Source organism: Antedon mediterranea, chromosome 4, assembly GCF_964355755.1.
Source record: "Antedon mediterranea chromosome 4, ecAntMedi1.1, whole genome shotgun sequence".
Lineage (NCBI taxonomy): Eukaryota > Metazoa > Echinodermata > Crinoidea > Comatulida > Antedonidae > Antedon > Antedon mediterranea.
The window spans coordinates 7,408,222-7,431,298 of NC_092673.1; the positions used below are offsets into that span (position 1 = coordinate 7,408,222).

Sequence of the window (23,077 nt, forward strand, 5' to 3'; positions counted from 1 at the left end):
ACCTACAGACATAGGAAAAAGCATCACGTAGAGATTCGCAAACGTATCTGAAGTATATAGTCTAAAAGTCGCGAATGCCCTGCTTATAAATGCAGAATATTTACAGTACCAACATTTTTAGTCGCGTGCAAACGCGACTTTATCTCACAGTGTCGGTCGGTCGGACGGTAACCACTAACTCAAATTTGCGCACGCGACTGCAGCCATGTATATGGCCTTGTTCTAGGTCTAAAGGGCAATCGTTTACAAATGTGTGTTCAATAATAGGCCTATACAGGCATACTGTATGCCTAAAAAGATGTAGTACATCAATTGATTTATTGTATATTTAATCTGGTTTTCAATACATGCACCCTATCTAGACCCAGTCTGCAATTCTTCATTACATTCTTTTATTTACAGTGTGTGTAAGTAAGTGTCGTCAGAAGAATTCTTCGAGACATTACACATGAAATAGTAAGTTTATTTTTTGAATGCTTCATACCAGTACTCTCTGTGCTTTGCTGTTTAGTGCGCCCTCATTCATAGGTATTAGCGATGCAGAAATCATGTTATTTTCAATAATTACGGTCCACTCCTCCTTCAATTTAATATTCATAATGCGTGACGTAAGAATTGGCCTAACGACAATTGGATGATGAAAACGCTTTCCGCGTCAAGTCTTTGTGTAACTGATAAATTAAATTAATGTGTACTTTCATGTCGAATAGTAGGTGAGGATAAGATTTGAATAAGGATACATTGTAAATATTGAAGCTATAGACTGACGAGAATTTAAATCGTATAAAGTTTGATAAAAACTGATTCTACAACGTGAGTAATACAATTTGTGTTAAACCTACTTAGATTATTATTTAGCTAATATGTATTACGTAATGTAGGCCTATCGTAATGTTAACAGGAACAGATTCCATTTTGGCGTTTGATGTCACTGGATTCGCGCGCATAGGTTCGCCTAGTGAAAAACAGTCTTTATGAGGCAAATGAGTTTGGATTATTATTTCATTCGAAATGACTTGTTCTTGTCAGCAAGTATATTGTCCACAACCTCATCTTTATTGTCAAAGCAGTCTTTGTTTACTTTTGTCTTTGGTCCCAATACACATTTGGCAGTAGATATCGTCCTGTTCTCAATAAATGCAAAATGAAATCAGACTTCATTAAGAAACTTCAAGTATGCTTGGCTAAATGTTAACACAGAGAAAAACGAAGTTATTGAAAATATTATGAAAAGTACACATTAATTCCTTACGTTACTGTTATAATGTCTCAGTGTCAATAGAGCAAAATGTAAAACTAGAAAGAAAATAAAAATTCATTATTATGTATAATTCAAACGTTCAGACGATAACGGTATACGTTTTTAACAGTATTTTTATATATTTTTTTAATCGTTTTGTCAATTTTATAGCTCTTTTGCAATTTGCTGCAAATCTTGCATTGCATTTGTTATAGAGAAAGAAAAGAAAATTGATTACCATTTTTAAAGAGCCTTTAATGGTTTTTACATTAAGTATATTTTAAAAACACGACATCTGTAAAAATAATTATAAAATTTGAGTTTTTAAATTCAGCCTAGCTCTCAAGCCCATTTCAATCACGTATCAGCATAATTTTGTAATGTATGTAAATATACTTTTCAAGCGTCTAAAGCATTATCAAATGAAATCATTGTTTTGCTGCTGAATTATTTATGTAAAACATGGCAAATTGATCTTTTCAAGCAGTGACATATGTAACTAATCTTTATACGAACATAACAAATTATCTAAAATATAGTTATTGTGAGATAAAAAAAAAGAGAATAAGAAGAAAAGATAATATTGGAAAAGACAGAATTTTAGTGACCAATGACATTTGAGATTGGCTAAAAGAAATGGAACCAGGAAAATCGATACACAACATAGGTACGGGCATGGAAAAAATAGAGAATACTCAAGAAACACATGGAGAAGATGGGATGAAGAATGCCGATTATTACAACTTACAATGCTTCGCCCACAACCATAATACTCATAATTGACTGAAAACTGACTCGGAGTGTGGCAAGAAGTGGTTGTGGCCTGAGTACCACTTCACTCGTCAGTTTACAGGCAAAGGTTAAAAACTTTGTTTGCTTTCAAGAGGTCAAAGTTTATATCCTGTAGTGTGTTTCACTTTCAGATCTAGTTTACATCATTCATATCATACAATAGGGAAGTTGTAAAAAACACATTATTTTCTTACTATTAAAAATAATAATATAATAAATAAATATAATATTATTTATGCTTAGGCCTATTAAATAAATTGCATAAAAAGAACACTACAGAACGCCTACGGAAGTGAGTTATTTCTTTATTTTAAATTTAGAATATTTTGACCTTCATTTTTTGTGTTTCAAGGGACAATACATCTTTAAGCTTTAGCCTAAAGTAAAGAAAGTAAATTTTATTTATCAATCTTTTCAAAGAAAACTAAGAACACTTTTTGTTAAAACTCGAACTAGATAATTCACAGAAATGATTAACAATGGATAGACCTTTCGATACTTTTGTATTTCCTGCAAATAAGACTGTAGTTACACGCACTTCTTCTTCTATAAGACGAGGTAACATTATTCCTTGATAACGTTGATAATTTTTTCAGATTGTTTGCCATTATTTCTACAACAGGTCAATTTCAAATGTCCTTATATCCTTTATATATAAAAACTGTGCAGTAAAATTAGACACATCTAAATATTCACATTAATCATAAAAAAAAATGCTTGTAAGGCCAGCCCCAACGTATATGTCACATTTTCGATTCAAAATACCTCATTGCTGGCACATTGTTGTTATAATTATATTTTGTTTTAAAGAACTGTCCAAAATTAAACTCGTTTAACACGTTGAAAAACTCTTTATCGTTTGAGTAAAATGTTTATCTAAAATCAAGTAAAAACATTCCCCTTCAATATCTTCTTTAACCATATAATATAGGAGATTATCAATTATCCTAATGTTTTCTTCATCAAAACCGATACAGAAATTATTTATTGACAGTGCATAATAATAAAATATACAGGGGAAGATAATGCTGATTTATGTTTAAAGTGATGGTATCTTTTTTAAATAGTTAAATATCTTTAAAAAACTTTTTTTTTCTAGAAATAATAATAATATTTCTGGCATAGTCAGATATTGAATGCACTTATCATCGTTGTTCACCCTACTTAAAAGCTAGATGATAAACGTCGGATCAGGATGCAGCTGAACAAAGTATTTGGATATATCATTTTCGGTATCGCCGGCTTTGTCCTAGGTTCTACGTTTACACGGATATATAATGCTGATGAAAGGAAGAATTTTGACTGCGAACAGTTGCTGAAGTAAGATTATATTTTTTTATGTATACATACTATTACTGCAATTGAATAGCCATATGTCGGTGTAGCTACAATATGTAGTTATGTACATTGTGATAATACAAAGATTTTATCATGTAATCAAATACTGTACACAAAGACATAATTATACGTAATTATACTGGTACTGATAATTTATCTATTGTCCATTATTAGGCCCTATGAATAAATTCATTTTGAAACTGGCGAATAAATAAATCAATAATTTAATTCAATTCCTTATTAATAGTATAATACGTCACAACAAATTTGATAAAATTAACATCAAGAAGATAAGCAACTAAAAAAAAAATCCAGAACCAGAATTTTCAAAAACAATTAATTAGGCCTATATCTCCTAAAAAAAAGCGGATTTAACATAATTAATAACATGCAAAATAATATCAAAATCATGCGGGCCAATAAGAAAAATGAATTTGTCATTGTCATTTAAATATAGTCCATCTCTAACATTGCCATACAAATCATAACGTAGGCTTAAATTTGAATAAAATGAGCATTTGATTAACAAATGAAATTCTTTTTTATTCTAAAAGGTATAACATAGTCTATCAAAGCGCAAAGTACGAGTATGGCGCCCCTTTTCAATTAGTCTGGGTTCCAGACGGAGTTTTGTCTTAAAATTAGTTAAAATATAAATATTTTGGCACATATGGCGCTTCATACGTATACTACTTGATTATGGAAACACGCACAAGTCACGTGGTTTGACACCAAGAATTCTTGGTGCATACGATTATCCGGTTGACTAGTTTCAGCTGCATGCGATTGGCTACTCTCTCGTACACTGTTTAAATATTCATATTTCAAAATTTCAAAGACTCAACAACTAAGATGATGCGCATGCGCTATGTTACGTTTAGACAATGTGTACTTGGGTACGTTTATGAAAGTTCTGAAGGCTAGAAATTATTTTATATGCCTAGTAGTCTGGTAAACATTTGATGGGATCTTTGAAACATGAAAACTCGTCTTGATATATGATAGGCTAGCTTCTCCGCAAATCAAACATTGAATGGATCATTTATTACGCGGAGATAATTTTGATTTAATTCCCACCCAGACCCTGTCCTGTTCTGTGTGGTGGTGTAGCCCTGTTGTGTGCCGGTGGTATGTAGGCCTACTTCATTGGCGTTTTATTTGGCAGGTCATACGTGCGAGTTGAGTAGGACCTACGAAAGAGGCCTAGGCCAAGGACTAAACAATTAATAAACAAAACAACTTGGCATTACTATTTTATATTTCAACAGTCTCGATCGTACATTAAGCACTGGTAGGCCTACGTACTCGATCTCTTTCATTTTGAAACAAAATGATCATTGGTTGATTCGAAATCCATATTTACATACCGCCCGCCCCATATAGCCAAATACGGTATGATAACCTACGTCATTCTTATCGTATGTTTGCGGTCTGCAAATCGATTTCTATACGTGTTTCACAAGTCTGTATTTTCAGACAAAAATCGCGGTCGAAATAAAAACAAATAAATTTAAAAAAAAGATAATACAGACTTGGGGCAAGTCTACTTTTCAATCAAAATTTTAGCGCATCTCGACATTGAGTAGGCCTAGTCGTCAATAATTTTCATTGACAACATTGTTTTTAAATAGGTAATAGGTGCGCATCTTTGACTGATTGTTGTTGATATCATTAAGCCAACAAACGCCAGATTGTTCATGTAACTGGTCATTGACTGTTCTTTGTAACTGACACTAAGTGTATTGGGTTAATCTAGATGGCAAAAATTAGGTAGAGAATTTAAACCACTGGAACAAGTAAATGAGACCTACCATCACAAAAGCGGGGCAGAGTCGCAACACTTTTGAGATACTTAGCCTTGAAGTTCAGAATGTGAAAAACGGCCTAACCTATCCATTTTAAAATTTCAATAAAAAACGATACTATAAACACTTATCTTTAACATATCAAACTCTTGTTCATAAAAAGAGTTTTATTGCAAATTTCTGTTATCAACATCGAATTGATTACCAAAGATTTAAGTGCCTTTCATACAACTATCATTGAGATTATGCCAATATTTAGCAGATAGCAAGGACGGCATTGTTCGTTGTCCTCTTTTTGACACCCGTAGCTTGACCCAATGCTATGGATGTTTTGGCATTCTTTAAGTTCCTTAATAAATACCGAGACCACACCTCGCTTGCATAGGACAAGATTGGTAGAATCAGGGAGTCAATAATTTGATGGCAATATCCCTGATTTCTCTATGAATTTTAAAGTATGCTTTAGAAGTTTCTGTCGTAATGTTTTTATATCCGTTACAAATGAACCAGATAGAATAAAGCTAATACATAGGTAGCTGAATTAACGATTTCAATAACATGATTATTGTACTTAAATGATTTATTTAACAATCTACCAGTAGAGTTAATTATCTTAACTTTGTATTTGTCTATATTAATAGTCAATTTCCAATTATTACAATAAGTGCCTAATTTATCGAGAATCTTGAAGTTTAATAAAGAGAGTATTGCGTCAAACAGTATCAAACGCTGACCGAGAAGTCCACATAGACATATAGGCCTAGATAAGCTTTTTTATTTGATGTGTTTATCATTTATAATTTTTCTAGATTTCAAAGTCAAAATCTGGTCACTTTCGAAAACCAATTTGATTTTCGAGTATAATAAGATTATTTTGAATAGCCTATTAGTAAGAATTGAACAGAATGAGTTTGCATAAATAATATAACAAGAGAAAACCTTAATTGCATAATCTTCTACTTATATTAAAATATTACTAGCAGAAAATAATAATGCTTTGAAACAAATAACCGAATATTTTAGAGTTAATTATTAACGCTAAACTTAATTTAATGTCACGAAACTAAACATAATTTTTCTACTGTACTCACTTTCTATTGGTAAACATTATTAACATACTAGATTTTCTTATTGAAATAATTTAATTAAAAAAATTAACAATAATTCGGGCTTATTAGCGCATTATGCAAAAGAAGTAACTGTAAAATAAAAGAAACAGTGTCAGAAATAATGTGAGTTTCAAAGCAGCCTTAACAAATTAATAAACAGTTGAAGCTGCCTGACTATAAAACAACTATAAAAACTCTGAAAAAATAATGAACTTACTTTCAGAAGGAAAATTATGAAACGTAACTGGTAATAAATCCTGACGTGTCACTCATTATAGAACGGACAAATTAACAGAAAGTGCAGTGATTTTATTTACTATCTCATTCCTATAACAACATTTACATATTCTTTTTTCTCCTAAAACCTCATACCATCTATCCCTTTCAATATCAAGACGAAAAAATAAATCGCGTCCGGTTTTGGATATGATGTTCATTTGGAATTTCATTTCACATTTATTCAATTACTGAAAACTTAAACAATATAAACAAAATAAAGATTTCATTAATTATGATCAGACTAAGAGGCCAAGGCCTGTCTCAGAAAGACCCAACAAAACATATAGCAAAATAAACATTGATACAAAAGGTAAAAGTGGCATAATAATACATTTATGAATGATAATTTTCCAAATAATTAAACTTATTTTGATGTCTGAATATTTTTGCATTTTCACATTTTTTTTATTCTCTTTTAAGTTATTCCATAATTTAGGTCCATGAATTGTAATAAAAAATTGGCTTTTACTAAGTCTTACAAAAGGAACATAAAGTAAATTTGAGTTCTTAAGATAATAACTATGGACAGTCTTTGGTTTTTTAAATAATGAAATTATGGAAAATGGAAGTTGACCTTTAACATATTGGAACATAAAAGTAAGTATTTGTTGTCTATGTAAATCTACTACTTTTAAGATATTTAGTTTTTTAAACAATGGTTCAGAAGTTGAGGCAAATGGTGCTAGGTTGATTATTCGAACAACACGTTTTTGGAGTTTTTAGTAATCTATCCATGTTTGAAGGATAATCACTGCATCAAATAAGGTTGCAGTATTGTAAATAAGGAAGAATAAGAGAACTGTATAATGTAATTATAATATATTGCACCATATCAACCAGAAAAAATGTTGTAATTTGTTCTAGGTTCACTCTATTTTTACCTTTACCATGGACTAGTTGGAATATCTGGCGGCAGAATGTGATTGTTCACTTGTTAGGTCTTACTTTATACTAACATTGTTTTTCTGTTAATATTTAAGGGACATTAGCAAAATGGTCCGAAAGCCTGCCATGCAATACTCAAATCAAATAACATCCAATGATGAACATATTAAACAAGGCTCGGGGAAAAAGATACTTCTGGACTGCGGAGCCAATATGGCGTCCACCGTGGAATTATTTCGAGAAACCTATCCACAAGGAAAAGATTTCACAATTCATTCGTTTGAAATTGATGACCGGCTTGCACCTTATTTTAGTCCGTACAGTAATCATTATCTGCATTGTCCATTGGGAGTTGCAGATACTGATGGTGAGTAGACCTAATAACTTTACAGTAGAACACCTCCTTTCGGACACCCCTCTATTCACAGCAAAAGATGTTGTTAACACTATGGCCAAACTCTACTCAGGGTACACTCTTATTAAGAGGATAGGGACACGTTTGAGTGTGCCAGGTGTGTTTTATTCAACCATTACTAAGAGGACAATCAATTAAAAAAAACACAAATTATTAAATTTAATTTATTTAATAATACTTTCTCTGGCATAACAGTTTTCGTTGGCTGCTAAAGTTTTATTTCTACTAATTTTCTTGAGTCCAGATAAATTGATGTTTGTTGTGGTATATATAAATGTTTTCCCCGCAAAAAAACCTATCAAAGGGAAAGTTAAGTTTTTAAGTTTTGGTAGCAACCCTTATGTTCATTGGGTATGATATGAACCCATGACCCCTGGGATCGTTAGAGTACGTAAGCGAACATTTAAACCACCAACTGCACTCCACATATATTTAGCCGTTTTATAGAAAGGCTATTTGAACATCAGAAAAATGCATCCGTAGTCAACGATTCACTTCACACTCGATTAAACTACTATAATGAAGGTGGTTGCGCTTACACGAGCAATTCACCTATAATAGGGCTATTATAGATCGTTCTTTTAGTCGAAGGATCGTCACTTACAGCCTAGGTCAAATATGATTAATCAATTATTTATTTTATTCTGTTTGACGATAGGCCTATTGTTTTAATAGCCACCACCTTTACTGTTATAGAACACCCGACTAATCTCTTGATGCTCTATCGATTGCTTGCATTCAGCCTGCTTTTTTTTTGTGCTACTTTCCATTTCCAATGTTACAAACCTCGATTTTTTACACAATGACATCCTGCCATTTATTTTTACTTTCTCCTTTCATTTACTTTTTATGTTTTTATTTATAGCCGTTCAAAAGCCTTGTGTTTCACCGGTGACATTTTCTCCTATAATTGTTTATACTATTTCATTTTAATCTCAACATTTTGATGAACTTAATTTTGTTGTGTGTATAATAAGGTATATAAACACATCAGGTAAAGAACATTAATTCTAAACCGCCCGGTGATATACTGAAATTTAATTAATTAATTTGAAACGATAAAGATGAGGAAATCTGTGAGAACCAAGACTCGAACTCGGACCGTCTGCTTGATGCAGCTGTCCTAACCATTATGCCACTGGAGCTTTCATGGTATTGTTCGAACTCGATTGGATAGCAACTCTTCTCGGCGTGGTACGGCGGAACAGCACTAGTACTTTAATTGTACGCACGCGCACCCAGCACCAGAGATCAAATTGAAGAAATGAATGTTGTCTTTATTCCATCCGATTTTACTGATGGATGATGTTTGCAATAAATTACAAACTTCTCATAATATATTCCGATTTATTAATACATATGATTGATTTGGTCGTTCTTATTTTGCAGTGTATTCGTATTCTGCAACTTTGTGACGACACAAACAATAAAGCCATTTATTCACTTGTGAATGATAAATAAATAAAATAGATACCTGGATCTGAAGTTGGGTCACTACCTGAAACATGGGATACAAATGACAACCGGGAAAAACGATAACATTCGTTCTCTTTTACCATATATACTATTGTTTAATCTTAATATATTAATATAATATGACAGAATTTAGCAAATCACCATGGGCACCAGACAAAGGTAAAAACAATGGAAAAGACATGCTTTCTATTCTTACTCATTCTTTTCTTTTTCTTCATTTTTTATTCTTTTCTCTTTATCATGTCTTCTTTTTTGTTTCTTTTTCTTGCATAGCTTAATAATAGTCTGTTGTTTTGTTACCAAAAATAATGATATATTAATGTTTAATCCTAGGAAATATGACAGCATTTAGCGAATCACCATGGGCACCAGACAAAGGGGAAAACAACGGGAAAGACATGCAATGGGGAGGGGGGACGCTTTATGTTGACAAAGATGAACTTTCGAATACAAACACAGGTGGAAGAAGAAAATTATCATATCGCAAAAAAATTCCAACAGTGGACTTATCAAAATGGATTCAGAAAAATACACAAAGGGAAGATTATGTAGTATTCAAATTGGACGTTGAGGGCGCTGAATTTAAAATTCTTGAAAAAATGCTGAAGGATGGAACGTTTGAATGGATTGATAAGTGAGTATGGTACTGATAATTGGGAGCTTTATATGAATTAGTTACGTCATATATTTCAATTAAGTTATGGGTGGCTTCTATATAGGTTAAAGACGACGACCAAAGACACAATATGAACTGGAAGCTTTTAACAGGAAGTAGATGCTAAACAGTTACGTAATCGACCCTCATAGAATGTTATTAACACACGCTTTTTATCCGAATATTTTGTTTCCCCCGAAAATCAGATATTATGGTGAATATCATATAAGTCAACCGGTGGGAATCGATAAAGTTGAACGATTAAAGATTATAAAAGATGTAAAAACAAATGGAAAAGCAATGTTAGATTGGGCAGGAGAGCAAAGAGATTACGAGGATTTTTCGACAATTCATCCATCGATGGTAAGTACTAAACATTTAAAGATGAAGTTCATCAGAAATACACATAGTAAGCAGAAGTTGATTTAAAATGTTTTTGTATGCAGATATACAAAAAAAGTGTCAGTCAGTCTTTCCAATTAAACATTCCTTATTATTTTTCTAAACAATTACCTTAATTTAAAAACAAAGTAAAACTTTTTTGTTGTTTTTTTGTGACATGATCCACCACTTTTTTTCTTTTATAATAATCATCATGATTAATACATTACAAATTATTCAGTGTTAAGTGTTAAACCATGGAGGAAATAAATAATAATATTACAAAGCCTAAAATTAGCACCCTGAGAATTAATTCCGAAAGACAAACAAAATGAGACCAATTGTTTGAGTTGAATTAAATAAAAAGAAGTGGATGGGTGCAAAGAGAAACAATTTTTAAATAGATTCTTTATCTATTTTACAGATAATATACCACTAAACACAGTAAAACATTTAATACTTTGTTGAAACTGTCATTGTCATAGTCGATTGAAATAGTAAAGTACATGTAACGATACACCACTACACGGCGTTTACATTTTGTTGTAATTACAGTATTGATTAATACAAACGTTGAAAATCAACTGTCAGTAATAACGTTTATTTGTATAGTGTTAATATAATGTAAAACACCTCTATTGGGGTGAAAATCGTAAATTCCCTTTAATTAGTAGGCCTAATGGTTTTCAATTGTTTCTTAGATCCAATCCATACTTAAGTTGGTTCCTACCCACCAACATTGTTCTGCGTTAGGGCATGTGATCCTTCGTACTGTAGGCATATCCTAATTTGTTTAATTTTCTTAGAGCCAGCTCATATGGTACGTTATTTACACGGGTAAGTTGGTTCCTACCCACCAAAGTTTGCGGTAACTGCTCATGAAAGCAACAACTCGGGTTTAACTATGCCTAAACAGGCCCTTCATGTGATACCGCGGTTTTGGTAAAAGCGATGTAGTAAAACAAATTGTAATCGTAAATAAATAATAATCTAATTTAACCTAATTAGTAGGCCTAATGGTTTTAAATTGCTGATACAATTTAGTACGGATATACTGAATGTCCTTAATGCGAATACTGTATAAATAAAACTAAACACGTCCTATAACAAGGCAGTATACATGGCTACAGTCGCGTGCGCAAATTTGAGTTAGTTTTTACCGACCGACCAACCAACCTACCGACCGACATAGTGAGCTGTAGAGTCCTCCAATTGCCCAGATGGCTCTCGAATACAGGAACTTTTGGCGTTTATAGCTGGAAATTGTAAAAATGAACACAGAGCGAATGAATACAGTCAAACCCGATGTAATCTGTAGCCAAATACCATTGCCATCATGAGAATTTTAAATGAAAAATAAACTTTAGACTTGAATTGTCTGTATTGCATGGTATCGACCTGCCACATTATTATATCTTCTTATTTATAAAATTCGTATCAAACATGGATTGTTTTTTTACAACAACGTCTTGCAATACTATATAATATATATGTGTTGTACACTACTGTACATCTACTGGTTATTTGCATTTTCAGTGTTACATAATAATTATATATTTCTACTGTCTGATCAATTGAAATAAGTACTTGCACAGCGCTACCCATGACATTGAGGGGGAGGGGTGGGTGGTGTGGGTGGTGGTTGAACTGCAATAATAATGTTGATTGTACCTCTCTGCAATCACTGATTGAAAACAATGGATCGACATTCTGTTGTGCATTGCGCGTACTTGCCTTTGTGTTATTACGACGCCTGAGGGAATAGACACTCGTGTAAGAGAGATTGGAACTCATTCATCGCAAATCATACATTTGTATAAACGTATATCAAAATAGTATTTTTAAAAGAAAATCGGCCTGTCTTCAACATTATGATGCTGTACTCGGGCTGTTTAACCGGTTTTCAGCTATCAAAAACAACTATCGTAGAAGGAGATAGGTAAATGCGAAGCATCCTCGTATTATTGTGTGAGGGTTGTGAAGGAAATTGAGAATCTCCTTTTCAAAATAAATTCGGAAAACAAAATATGTCACATTATGGGCGATTTTAATATTAACCTTAATTAATTCATTATGATAAAAATGATAAAATAAATGATTTTATAGACATTATGTTATCAAATTCGTTCTGCCCCTTAATATCAAAACCCACTAGAATCTCAATATCCTCTGCGACACTCATTGATAATATTTTTACAAACCAGATAGACACAGAGTTCACTACAGGGGTTCTAATATCTGATATTACTGACCACTTACCAATATTTCAAATAAATCGTATTGAACAAAATATTAAAGTATCAGATGATTCTAGCAATGACAATTGTTACCAGTTCAGGTATACCATCAATGATGAATCAATACAGAATATCAAACATGAAATTAGTTTAATGGACTGGACCCCTATTACACAAGAAGAAAATCCAAACACTGCATATGAACTCTTCCATCAAATTCTTAAAAGTATCTATGATAAACATTTTTTACGTAAAATAAAAATAAAAAAACATAAAGAAAATAAATTTAAACAACCATGGATGACAAATGATCTACTAAAATCAAGTAAAATAAAACGTAAACTTTACAACAAATATTTAAAAAATCGAACAACAGAAAACAAACGAATTCATGATACGTATCGGAAAATATTTAATAGTGCTTGTCGTTCAACCAAAATAAAATACTATTCTGATAAATTCTCCCAATCAAAAGGCAACCACAAAAAAACGTGGGATGTGATAAACTCGGTGATGTCAAATAGGAAGGCCATCCTCCCTGATACATGATGGGGAAGACATTACAGGGGAAGATAACATCACTTCTTCATTTAACAAATATTTCGTAAACATTGGAAATAACCTAACTAAACAAATAAACTGTTCGATTAATCCATTAGAATATATGGGTAATTGCCAGCCAAGTTCATTTTTCACCACACCTGTAACGGAACAAGACATATTTGACATTATAAATAACATAGACAGCAATAAAAGTCCAGGGTACGATGATATATCCCCTCGCGTTGTTAAAGACATTACAGATTATATAATTGTTCCCCTTACACATATCACAAACTGTTCTTTCGTTTCTGGTATAGTGCCAAACAAACTTAAAATTGCTAGGGTAATTCCAATATATAAAAAGGGTAAAATCAACGAAATTAAAAATTATCGTCCTATATCAATCCTTCCAGTCCTATCCAAAATCCTTGAAAGAGCAATGTATAATAAACTATACACCTACTTAACGAAATATGCACTCTTAAACCCCCACCCACCAATACGGATTTCGAGGTAAGCACTCAACATCCCACGCCATACTTGAACTAACAAAACACATAATCACATCTTTCGAGAACAAGAAATACTTAATTAGCGTATTTATGGACCTATCAAAGGCATTCGATGTAATGAATCATGATATTTTGCTTAAAAAGATACATCAAATTCAAATTCAAATTCAATTATTCTTTATTCATCCTCAATCATGAAAATATACAACAACAATATATGAGAACATAAAAAGATGAAAAGGAAACACATAAAAACTCAAAAGAGCTTGATTAGTTGTGTCCCCCTACGTCCCTAACTAGCCTAAAAAACTAAAACATAAATAATACAAAAGCTAAATCCTGCAACAAGTATTATTTTTAAAATTATTTGTAAAATGATAATAAATGTTCTTTAAACAATGATTTAAATATATATATTGATTTGGTACTTTGTAGTTCGTAATTCAAGTCATTCCACAATTTGGGTCCCACACATGACACAGTAAAACTAGTAGAAGTACGATTACGTTTTCTGAGTCTCATTTTGTCTTTAGATCTTGTGTTATAATTATGGTAAGAACCATTTTTAATAAAGAGCGATGAAAAACGCACGTCCTGATTAGTAGTAACATTATACATGAAAAGCCCAATTTGGTACTTATTGATATCCGCAATTTTAAGAAGTTTAAATTTATAGAAACATTCAGTCATTGAATCATTAAACTTTAACCATGTTATAGCTCGTAATGCCCTTTTCTGGAGTTTCAATAACTCATCTAGATAACTTGGAAATGTACTACACCATATTATGTTGCAATAATTTAATACTGGTTCAATGAGTGATTTGTATATTGTCTAGAGAGCATAGGTTGGTAAAAAATGTCTTACTTTATATAGTATGCCTACATATCGAGATATTTTCCTAGCTGTAACATTGATGTGGTTCTTATATGCGAGAAATTCATCAATATGTACTCCAAGGAATTTAGTCGATTTAACTCTATCTATTCTTTTATTGTTGACATAAATATTACATTCTCTAAATTACTTGGATTTCGCTGATTGCGGAAAATTATGTAATTAGTTTTTTTAACGTTGATTGATAGTTTATTGCACATGAACCAATCCGAAACATTTTTTAGTTCACCATTAACTAGTTCTATGAGCGTATCCAAGTTTTCGTGAGATGCAGATATGTTTGTGTCGTGTCGTCAGCAAATAAAACAAAAGATAACGAGTTTGAGCAATTAAATACATCGTTAATGTACAAAATAAAAAGTAGAGGCCCCAGAATTGAACCCTGTGGTACACCGCAATTTATATCCATCAAACACGAACTTGTGTTATCAACAGACGTAAATTGTTTCCTTCCACTAATATAGTTTCTAAACCATTTAAGGGCCGTGCCTCTTTTGCCATAGTGTTCCAATTTTTTAAGAAGTATATCATGGTTGATGGTGTCAAACGCTTTTGACAAATCAATAAATATTCCGATGGTATTTTTTTTTCTTATCAAGCGCATCGGTTATTCGTTCAACCAGATCTATAACGGCCATAAAAGTAGAACTGTTTTTTCTGAAACCATATTGTGCATTATTAAGGATGTTACACTTTGTGATATAATTATTTACTCTAATTTGAACAATTTTTTCAAGAATTTTTGAAGCGGTAGGCAGAATAGAGATCGGCCTATAATTACTGACGTCACTTTTATTGCCAGATTAAAAAATTGGAACTACTCTAGCTACTTTCATACTATCAGGGACCATGCCTGTCTCAAGAGAGAGGTTAAAGATATGTACAAGAGGAGATGCCACAGCAGCAATAATATGTTTTAGAATGCGATTACTTAAGTTATCAACACCTTCTGAATTTGAATTTTTGATTTGACTAACTATTTCAATGACCTCTTCTTCATTCGTAGGATTGAAAAATATGGATTGGGATTGACTCTCTTTCATATATTGTTTAAAGTCAGAATTGTTTACATTTGGTATTTTGTTTGCTAATTCATTTCCAATGTTGGAGAAGAAGTCATTAAAAGCGTCAGATGATCACATACCAAAGTTTTATTACTATGGTTAATTACCTCAATTGGCTTAACACTCGATTTTTTTCTATTTAGAACTTCATTTAAAACTTTCCATGTTTGCTTTGAATCGTGTCGAGCTGCATCCAGTTTTTTTGGAATAATACTGTTTTTTCCGAATTCTAATTAAATGAGTTAATTTATTTTTGTACTTTTTATATATATTTTTTTAATAATTGTGTTGGGTTTTTAAGGTATTTTTTATAAAGTTTATTTTTCTTTTTTATTGAAATCAAAATTCTTGTTGTGATCCATGGTTTTTTCTTTGTATTACCATTTGGCTTATTACTTTTTGTAGGTATGTTATTATCTACGCGATTGGATAGTTTTTTAATAAATAGGTTATATGATGCATTGGTATCTGTGCATAAATATAGTTCACCCCAATCCTCATTAGAAATAGCAATAAGCAAGTTATTTAATGTTGTATCATTAATTATTTTTTGTTTTGTAATTGGAGCTTGTGTGTTAGTATTTAATGACAAGTGTGTTGTCATGAAAATGGGTAGATGATCGGTAATTGTCAGTGACTATTACTCCACAATGCGAAATGTTATCATTTGTAATAATATTATCTAAAATTGTAGCAGAAGACGATGTTATTCTGGTGGGTAAGTTGATTAATGGATTAAAAGATGTTGAGTAAATAATGTTTGTGAATTCCTGTGTTGTTTTTTGAATGTCATATTTTAATAAGTCTTGATTAAAATCTCCTAAGATATAGCAGTTTTTGTTTTCGCGATTAAGTTTATGTAAGATTTCTTCCAGATCAGAGTTAAATGAGTTGACGTTTGAATTTGGTTGTCGATAACATACCTACAATAGTATTTTTGCCGTTTGTGTTTATTATTTCTAGAAAAAGTGAATCAATGGAGTTATCATTAAATACAAAATCATCACGTGTTACGGTGTTGATTTGTTCTTTTAAATATAGACAAACTCCACCACCGACTCTAACTTCTCTATTACAAGTGTACATATTGTCCATTGATATTTAATAAGTCAATTGGCGTGTTCTTAGTTTCCGAGAAACCAAGTACATCAAACGCATGACCTATGGTATCTAACATAATGCTAATTTCGTCGAAGTGTTTTGGAAGACTACGTGCATTCATGTGTAACGTTGTAAAGATACCATTGTTATCAATTTGCACCTGTAGCTCATTTAGTTGTGTTGGAGTGAAATATTTGCATAAACCAGCCTCGTCACTTTCAAAGCAATCTATGGAATGTGTAGGACTCGATTTATTTTCATATTGAGTCGTGCTCATAAAGTAGTATTGGAAAAAGAACAAAATCGAATCAATTCACCAACTGTTAAGCAAAATGGCGTTCAACTAAATGACTAAAAACCGGCAGGTTAGCAATACAATAATAAAAAAAAAACACAATTTACAATAAAAAGAATCACAATAAAGCGCACACACACCAAACAGTTAATGCAGTCTATAATGTATACAATAGTTAAAATTCTGGTTTCAGGGCAAAAACAAGAAATCTCACAATTTCACATTTAATGTAATACCACACGGTAAATTAGGTGGAATGCAGTTTGTTGAGATCGGACAATTTTGTTACGACAATCTTCTTCTACAGGGAGTTGTGGTTAGTACATGTATGCGTCCATCTTGGGTCCAGACTGCGGTCAAGGCGGAATTATGCTGGGTTTTGATGGTTCTTAACAATTTCATCCTTTTCATTGTTAGGTTCTCGTGTATAAAGGTATCGGTACCTTTCAGTTTTCTTTTTGCTTTATAAACTTCATTTCTTTTATTGTATTGAGCGAACTTCACAATAACTCACCGGGGCTTGCCGTTACTTGGTTTCTTGGGGCCTAGTCTGTGACTCCTATCAATGTCATTATGATTCACCGTAAGGTTCATCTTAGAACTAAATAATTGTGTAACAATATTATCGGTATTCTCACCTACTTTCTCCTTCAGTCCGTGTATCACCAAACAGTTCCTCCTGGAATATTGTTCACTTTCATCCAGTCATTCGACTCGTCAAGTTCAAATCTAAGAGCATTCATAGTGGCTTTACTAACAATTTGCTCATGATCATCGATGTTATTTGTTTCGCTAAGTTATCCAATATGTCCGATTTGCCATCAAATAAGAGTTTCAATTCAGATTGGATAATGCCAGCGATTTCCTTAGAGTCTATGTCGCAATTGGACTTATCTAACTTATCATTAAGGCAAGGGATGCCTTTTCCTTCAGCCTCTTTTTGGTTACGACGTGGCCTGGCTGCAGGCGAATCGTCCCTCTGTCCTCCTTTTGGCTTATCACCGCCCATGTTGCGGGCAAATAAAACACTGGAATCGAGTAAACAAAATTCCTTGAGGTAAATGAACAATAGTAAACGTAGGTTGCGACTATGTGTAACAATGCATTCAGCTGGTGTGACACGTGAAATGTTTGATTTCCAGGAGCGATTATTCGACACGTCTTACTCGCATCGCTTCTCGATTGTGTCAATAAATGGCGGCGTGCGCAAATTTAACTCCCGAGTCGTAAACATAAATTTTCTAAAGTAGGCCTAAGGCCTAAGATTAGTTTGTAAAATAATTGTCTAATTAAAGGAATAATAGTCAATACAAATAAAGTTTCCTTTATTACTTTTATTTATTTCCTTACTCCTCCATTTCGCCATTTTCCCGCTACAAATCGAAGTTTAACTCCTGTCTGGAAGAGCCTGTGAACTTCGCGACTCCATTTTCTTTTTCAGCCGAATCTATGGGCGTAAGGTCGTCGACGATAAAAATCGGTTCGTCTTTAAGGACTTGCCTTCGGTCTTTCATGATGGAAACCTTTTCTCTATATGATAGGAGTTTCACTAACATATGTTGGATTCCATTTTTTTCAATGCAGTTTTCTGCTTCTTTCTTCTTTAAACCAATAATTCTTATATTGTTTCTTCTGGAAAACCGTTCTGCTTTATTCGTTTCAAGCTTAATCCTTTCTAGTTCTCCACTTACTTGCTCTCCTAGTTTGACTCAAATTCATTCAATTTCTTGTCTTTAACTGCTTCTTTCTTTTCTAGTTCCTTTATTCGTTTATCGTTAAAGTCTATAGACTTCGATAATTTAGTTTCTAATGCTTCCTGTGACTTTAAAATCTCTTCGAGGGACTGTTTCACGAAGCTTTCGAAGTCGATGTCGTCCGGTACAGCTTGGCTCGCATTCTTCCTTGTTTGTCTAGTTTGGTTCATTGTTATGTTAATGCTGGACTCGGGAGCTAAGAAAGCGCGTGACCGTTCACTCTGCCGTCATCTGATTAACTGCTATTGTTATCTTCTTTTATATAACATTTTTTGAAATAAAACTAAAGTTTTTTGTGAATCAACACTTGCAAAAGTTAGATTAACATTTACAAAACCTAGAGAAAAATGTCAGTAGGCCTACAGAAACTATCGGAAATCGGATTCTGTATATTAGTCGGTGACCTAAATTAAATGGTAAAATGTAGGCCCTAGTCTCTAGTTCCATTGTATAATTCGAACACATCTTATTTGACTATTATGTTCATGTTGGTATAATATTATTATTATTATGCTACATCTTTTTTCTTTCTTTTTTTTATTCATTTCAAAAAATACAACCATAACACAAAATCACTTAAATATAAAGTAATAAATATCAAAATGATATGAACGGTTAAATAAAGTAACTTACAGTGATCAAACAATATTAAAAACTATAAGTTATTAATTCCATTTTTTTAAAGTAAATAATTATTAATTAATTTGGTAAATGCTGTATTTTTCACAATTAGGTAACTAATCAAACTGAATATAATTTTGTTAATTAATTAACCAAATATATACATTTAATAACATATTATTTTTTTTCCTCTTTAACATAATAATAATAAATGATAGCCTACACATATAAACATACATTTTTTGTTTTAAAGTAAATAATTAATTTGTTAAATGCTGTATTTTCCACAATTATGTAACTAATCTAACTGAATATAATTGTGTTGTGTCAAATTAGCCAGATATATACATTTAATAACATATTAATATTTCTTTTCTCTCTTTAACATAATAATAATAAATAATACACATACACACATACACACATACACACATATTTATATATCTTAAACTGTATTATGACCAAGGAACTATAATATAATTGTGCTAATTAAAATCAGATACATACATTTAACAACATAACCATTTTTTTTTTTAAATAATACAAATATACATACAGTATTTTAATTATCTATATTGTAACCAAGGAACTAATAGTATAATAAATATCTAACAAGTAATAATTTCTGGTTTACAATTTAATTTAACAATTTTACAATAATAAATAGCAAGCGTAATAATCATACACTAAAGTAAGTCATATCCTCGAGTAACAGTATCATTAAGTTATTAAATATAATCTTCTATTAATTTCCACTTTTGTATGAAATTATACAATCTAGGCCTACTTCTTTTAGAAGCAATGTTTTTTTCTACTTTATAATTAAATTTTAACCGATTAATAAAACCTGGAAGACTGGCTGTTTGTGGGTTAATTTGTAACTAAATATATTTTTCTTAATCAACAAAATACATAGATTTAATAGCATATCAGGGTTTTTTGTATTGTAACCAAATAATATGGAGTTCTTATCAAGGTTAATCGTTATGCTACATCTTAGTCTAATAACATGCCATTATCTTTCAGTTTATATATTATTTCAAATGTCTACATTGTATAATATAATATAACTAGTAGTTTAATAATTTCTTTTTGGCATTACATTTTTTGAAGGAGGGAACGTCTGTGTTTGTTTTATAGATTCCGGAAACGGTAGTAGGTAGCGCTGGAGCAATATACACAAAATGTACTAAGCCGATGTATACAGCTTTAGTGTTAAAAATCGGAATGAGCAGAAAGCAAGCAGTTAAAGTTATTTCAACACTATCGTCGTACCGAATAGTAATTCCAGTTACATTGTTTGTGTATAGTGAATTTGTCGAAGAATGGCCAGATCTTGTGAAGGAATGGACGAAAGTTTACTCTATCGGTCTTCGTGGAAATCATCCATATCCAACTGGACATTTTGAAAAGATGTCTCAAAACTGGATTCGAGAAGCTGTAGTTAGTTCTGAAATGCGTCTTCACGAACACGGAATTATTCCCATATATTATCTACATACATTTAGAACAGACGGAAAAACAAATTCAGTTTTGAAAGAAAGAGGATTCCGTATTGTAAAGGCAAAATCAAGTTTCCCACCAGAATCTAGTAAGTACATATACTGTATTCATTCTAGAGTACACATGTAAATACATGTAAACCAAATATAGTATGTTGGATGTTGTTGGTAGTAAGTGTATTATTATTATTTAGGAACTCGTAATTGTCTGACTATAATAATCAATGCATACATTATTCATATCTTCATTACAACAACATTGATGTATTACACAACACTGGTCGTTTTCCATTACGAATAGCCTGAACAGCTGTTTCGACATATGTTTCTTTTATCGTATTATTACATTAGTGCAGTACAAATATCGAATAGTGTAGATGCTAGAAAAATGTATAAAATTTTTATTTAGTTGGATAAATCTAAGAATGTGTAATAGGAAGTGAAGAAGAAAACGAAGAAATGAGCATTCTTTTTGCATAGCATCGTATATTTGATTTAGAAAGATAGAACATTGATGTCGCCACGCGGTCACTTATCCTATCATAATAATCATATCCAGTGTTCCGACGGACTATAATAATGAACCGCCATTTCTTCTTATTCTTTTTTCTTCAACCGGAAAGAAGCCTGTATCCTTTTGTAGCGTTGGAATTCCATTGATCGTTTGCACTATTTTCCCCACACATCTTTTACAGAGTGTCCAGCAAACTCTAGCCTTTTCTTTCTTCTTGTTATTTCTGGTACAGTAGTCGTTCTCCATATTATAACTCATGAATATAATATAATAAATATGTACTATGTTACTTTTTATTTACTTTTCAGAACCTTTATTGACTGTTGAGAATTATTATAATTACCGTGATGTCGAGAGAGTACCAAAGGCTCTGAGAATCATCTATGGACAGCTTAAGAAAAACAATGGCGGAGTACTAAGCCTTGACACCGATCTCCCCGATACATCAATGATACTTGTTTTTTTGTTAGATTACCTTGTAGAAAAATCTGGTTTTACACCAGTTTCGCTTGGTAGCTGCATAAGTTAAAACAATTATTTGTTGTTGCCAATTTCTTCTTTTTTTCATAGATTAGCAAAAGAAAAAATACTAACAACATTTATTTAAAGCTAAATTACATTTTTCGAGTTAAGAATTAGTATGGAGAACTATTTTTTGTAAGAAGTGTACTCAGAATTTTTTAATATGTATTTAAAGCTCTGTTTAATAAACTAGTTTGACATAAAATGTAATGTGCCCAGATTTGGTAATCATCGTGTCCATATTATAGGCATATCACATTTTTTGTCACATAAAGTTAGATAGTGTCAGATAGCATTATAGTTAAATTTAAGGTATGGCGATAACAAAAGTTCACGAAAAAATTGAATATACACCAGGAACAAATCACTGGTTATGCCAGCCAGCCAGCCAGTCTCGCTACTCATTTATTAATTATTATTTCAAAATACATCCTTGATGATTAAATTATCTTGCCCTGAAAAGATTGTAATAATGCAATATATGACCCTTTTATATTGTAGTTTTATTATATTATTCTATTTATGAATACGGTACATTTTTAATAGCTAAAGATCTTACACAGAGAAGATTATTATATTACGGTACAGTAAAGTATTATATTACATTTTGTTTTCCCTCAATGCATACTGTACTGTAATATAAAATCTTCTCTGTGTAAAATCTTTAGCTAAACAGAGCTTAAAAGGAGGAAATATGTGTATGTATAATAATATAATATTTAGATTATAGTTAACTGTTTTAGATTTATAACGCCATTAAAAACAAAAGTAAGGATGTAGTCGATGAGACTTTAAATATATGTTTTTAATTGTTTTCTGTGTGCTTATTGTATAAAAGGCCTTTCAAACTAAAGCAAGCCTACTTCAAACAGTTTGAACTTCTGCGTACAGTATGTTCAGAAAGAATGATGTTTTGTTAAAAAACAGATTTGTTTTATCGATTTATGAATTCATTATTTCCCACTATTTTTTAGTTACGGCTCTTGCTATGCCTCGTGCCATCAACAAGGTCAAAAGTCATGCCATAATTAATTATGCGTTTATGATGATTTCTGCCAACAGTGCTGCCCGGAACTATAATAGAGATCAAACAAATAAACATTTACAGATATTCAAATCCAGTATGTTGCAGTTGTTAGA

The 23,077-nt window shown here is 31.8% G+C and overlaps 1 protein-coding gene across 2 annotated transcripts; it reads left to right on the plus strand.

The window, feature by feature from the left end:
• The first annotated feature begins 689 nt into the window (after positions 1-689).
• Positions 690-22,783, plus strand: LOC140046515 (uncharacterized). Of its 2 annotated transcripts, XM_072091184.1 has the most exons (7): positions 690-813; positions 3,132-3,352; positions 7,544-7,815; positions 9,673-9,973; positions 10,201-10,357; positions 20,540-20,990; positions 21,724-22,783. In XM_072091184.1, exons 2-7 carry the CDS (start codon positions 3,228-3,230, stop codon positions 21,942-21,944), a joined length of 1,527 nt encoding a protein of 508 aa, XP_071947285.1. In that variant the 5' UTR covers positions 690-813; positions 3,132-3,227; the 3' UTR covers positions 21,945-22,783. The 2 variants fall into 2 exon arrangements, with proteins under 2 accessions (XP_071947285.1, XP_071947286.1); XM_072091185.1 differs by lacking the exons at positions 690-813; positions 3,132-3,352 and adding an exon at positions 6,423-7,160.
• Positions 22,784-23,077: the final 294 nt, after the last annotated feature.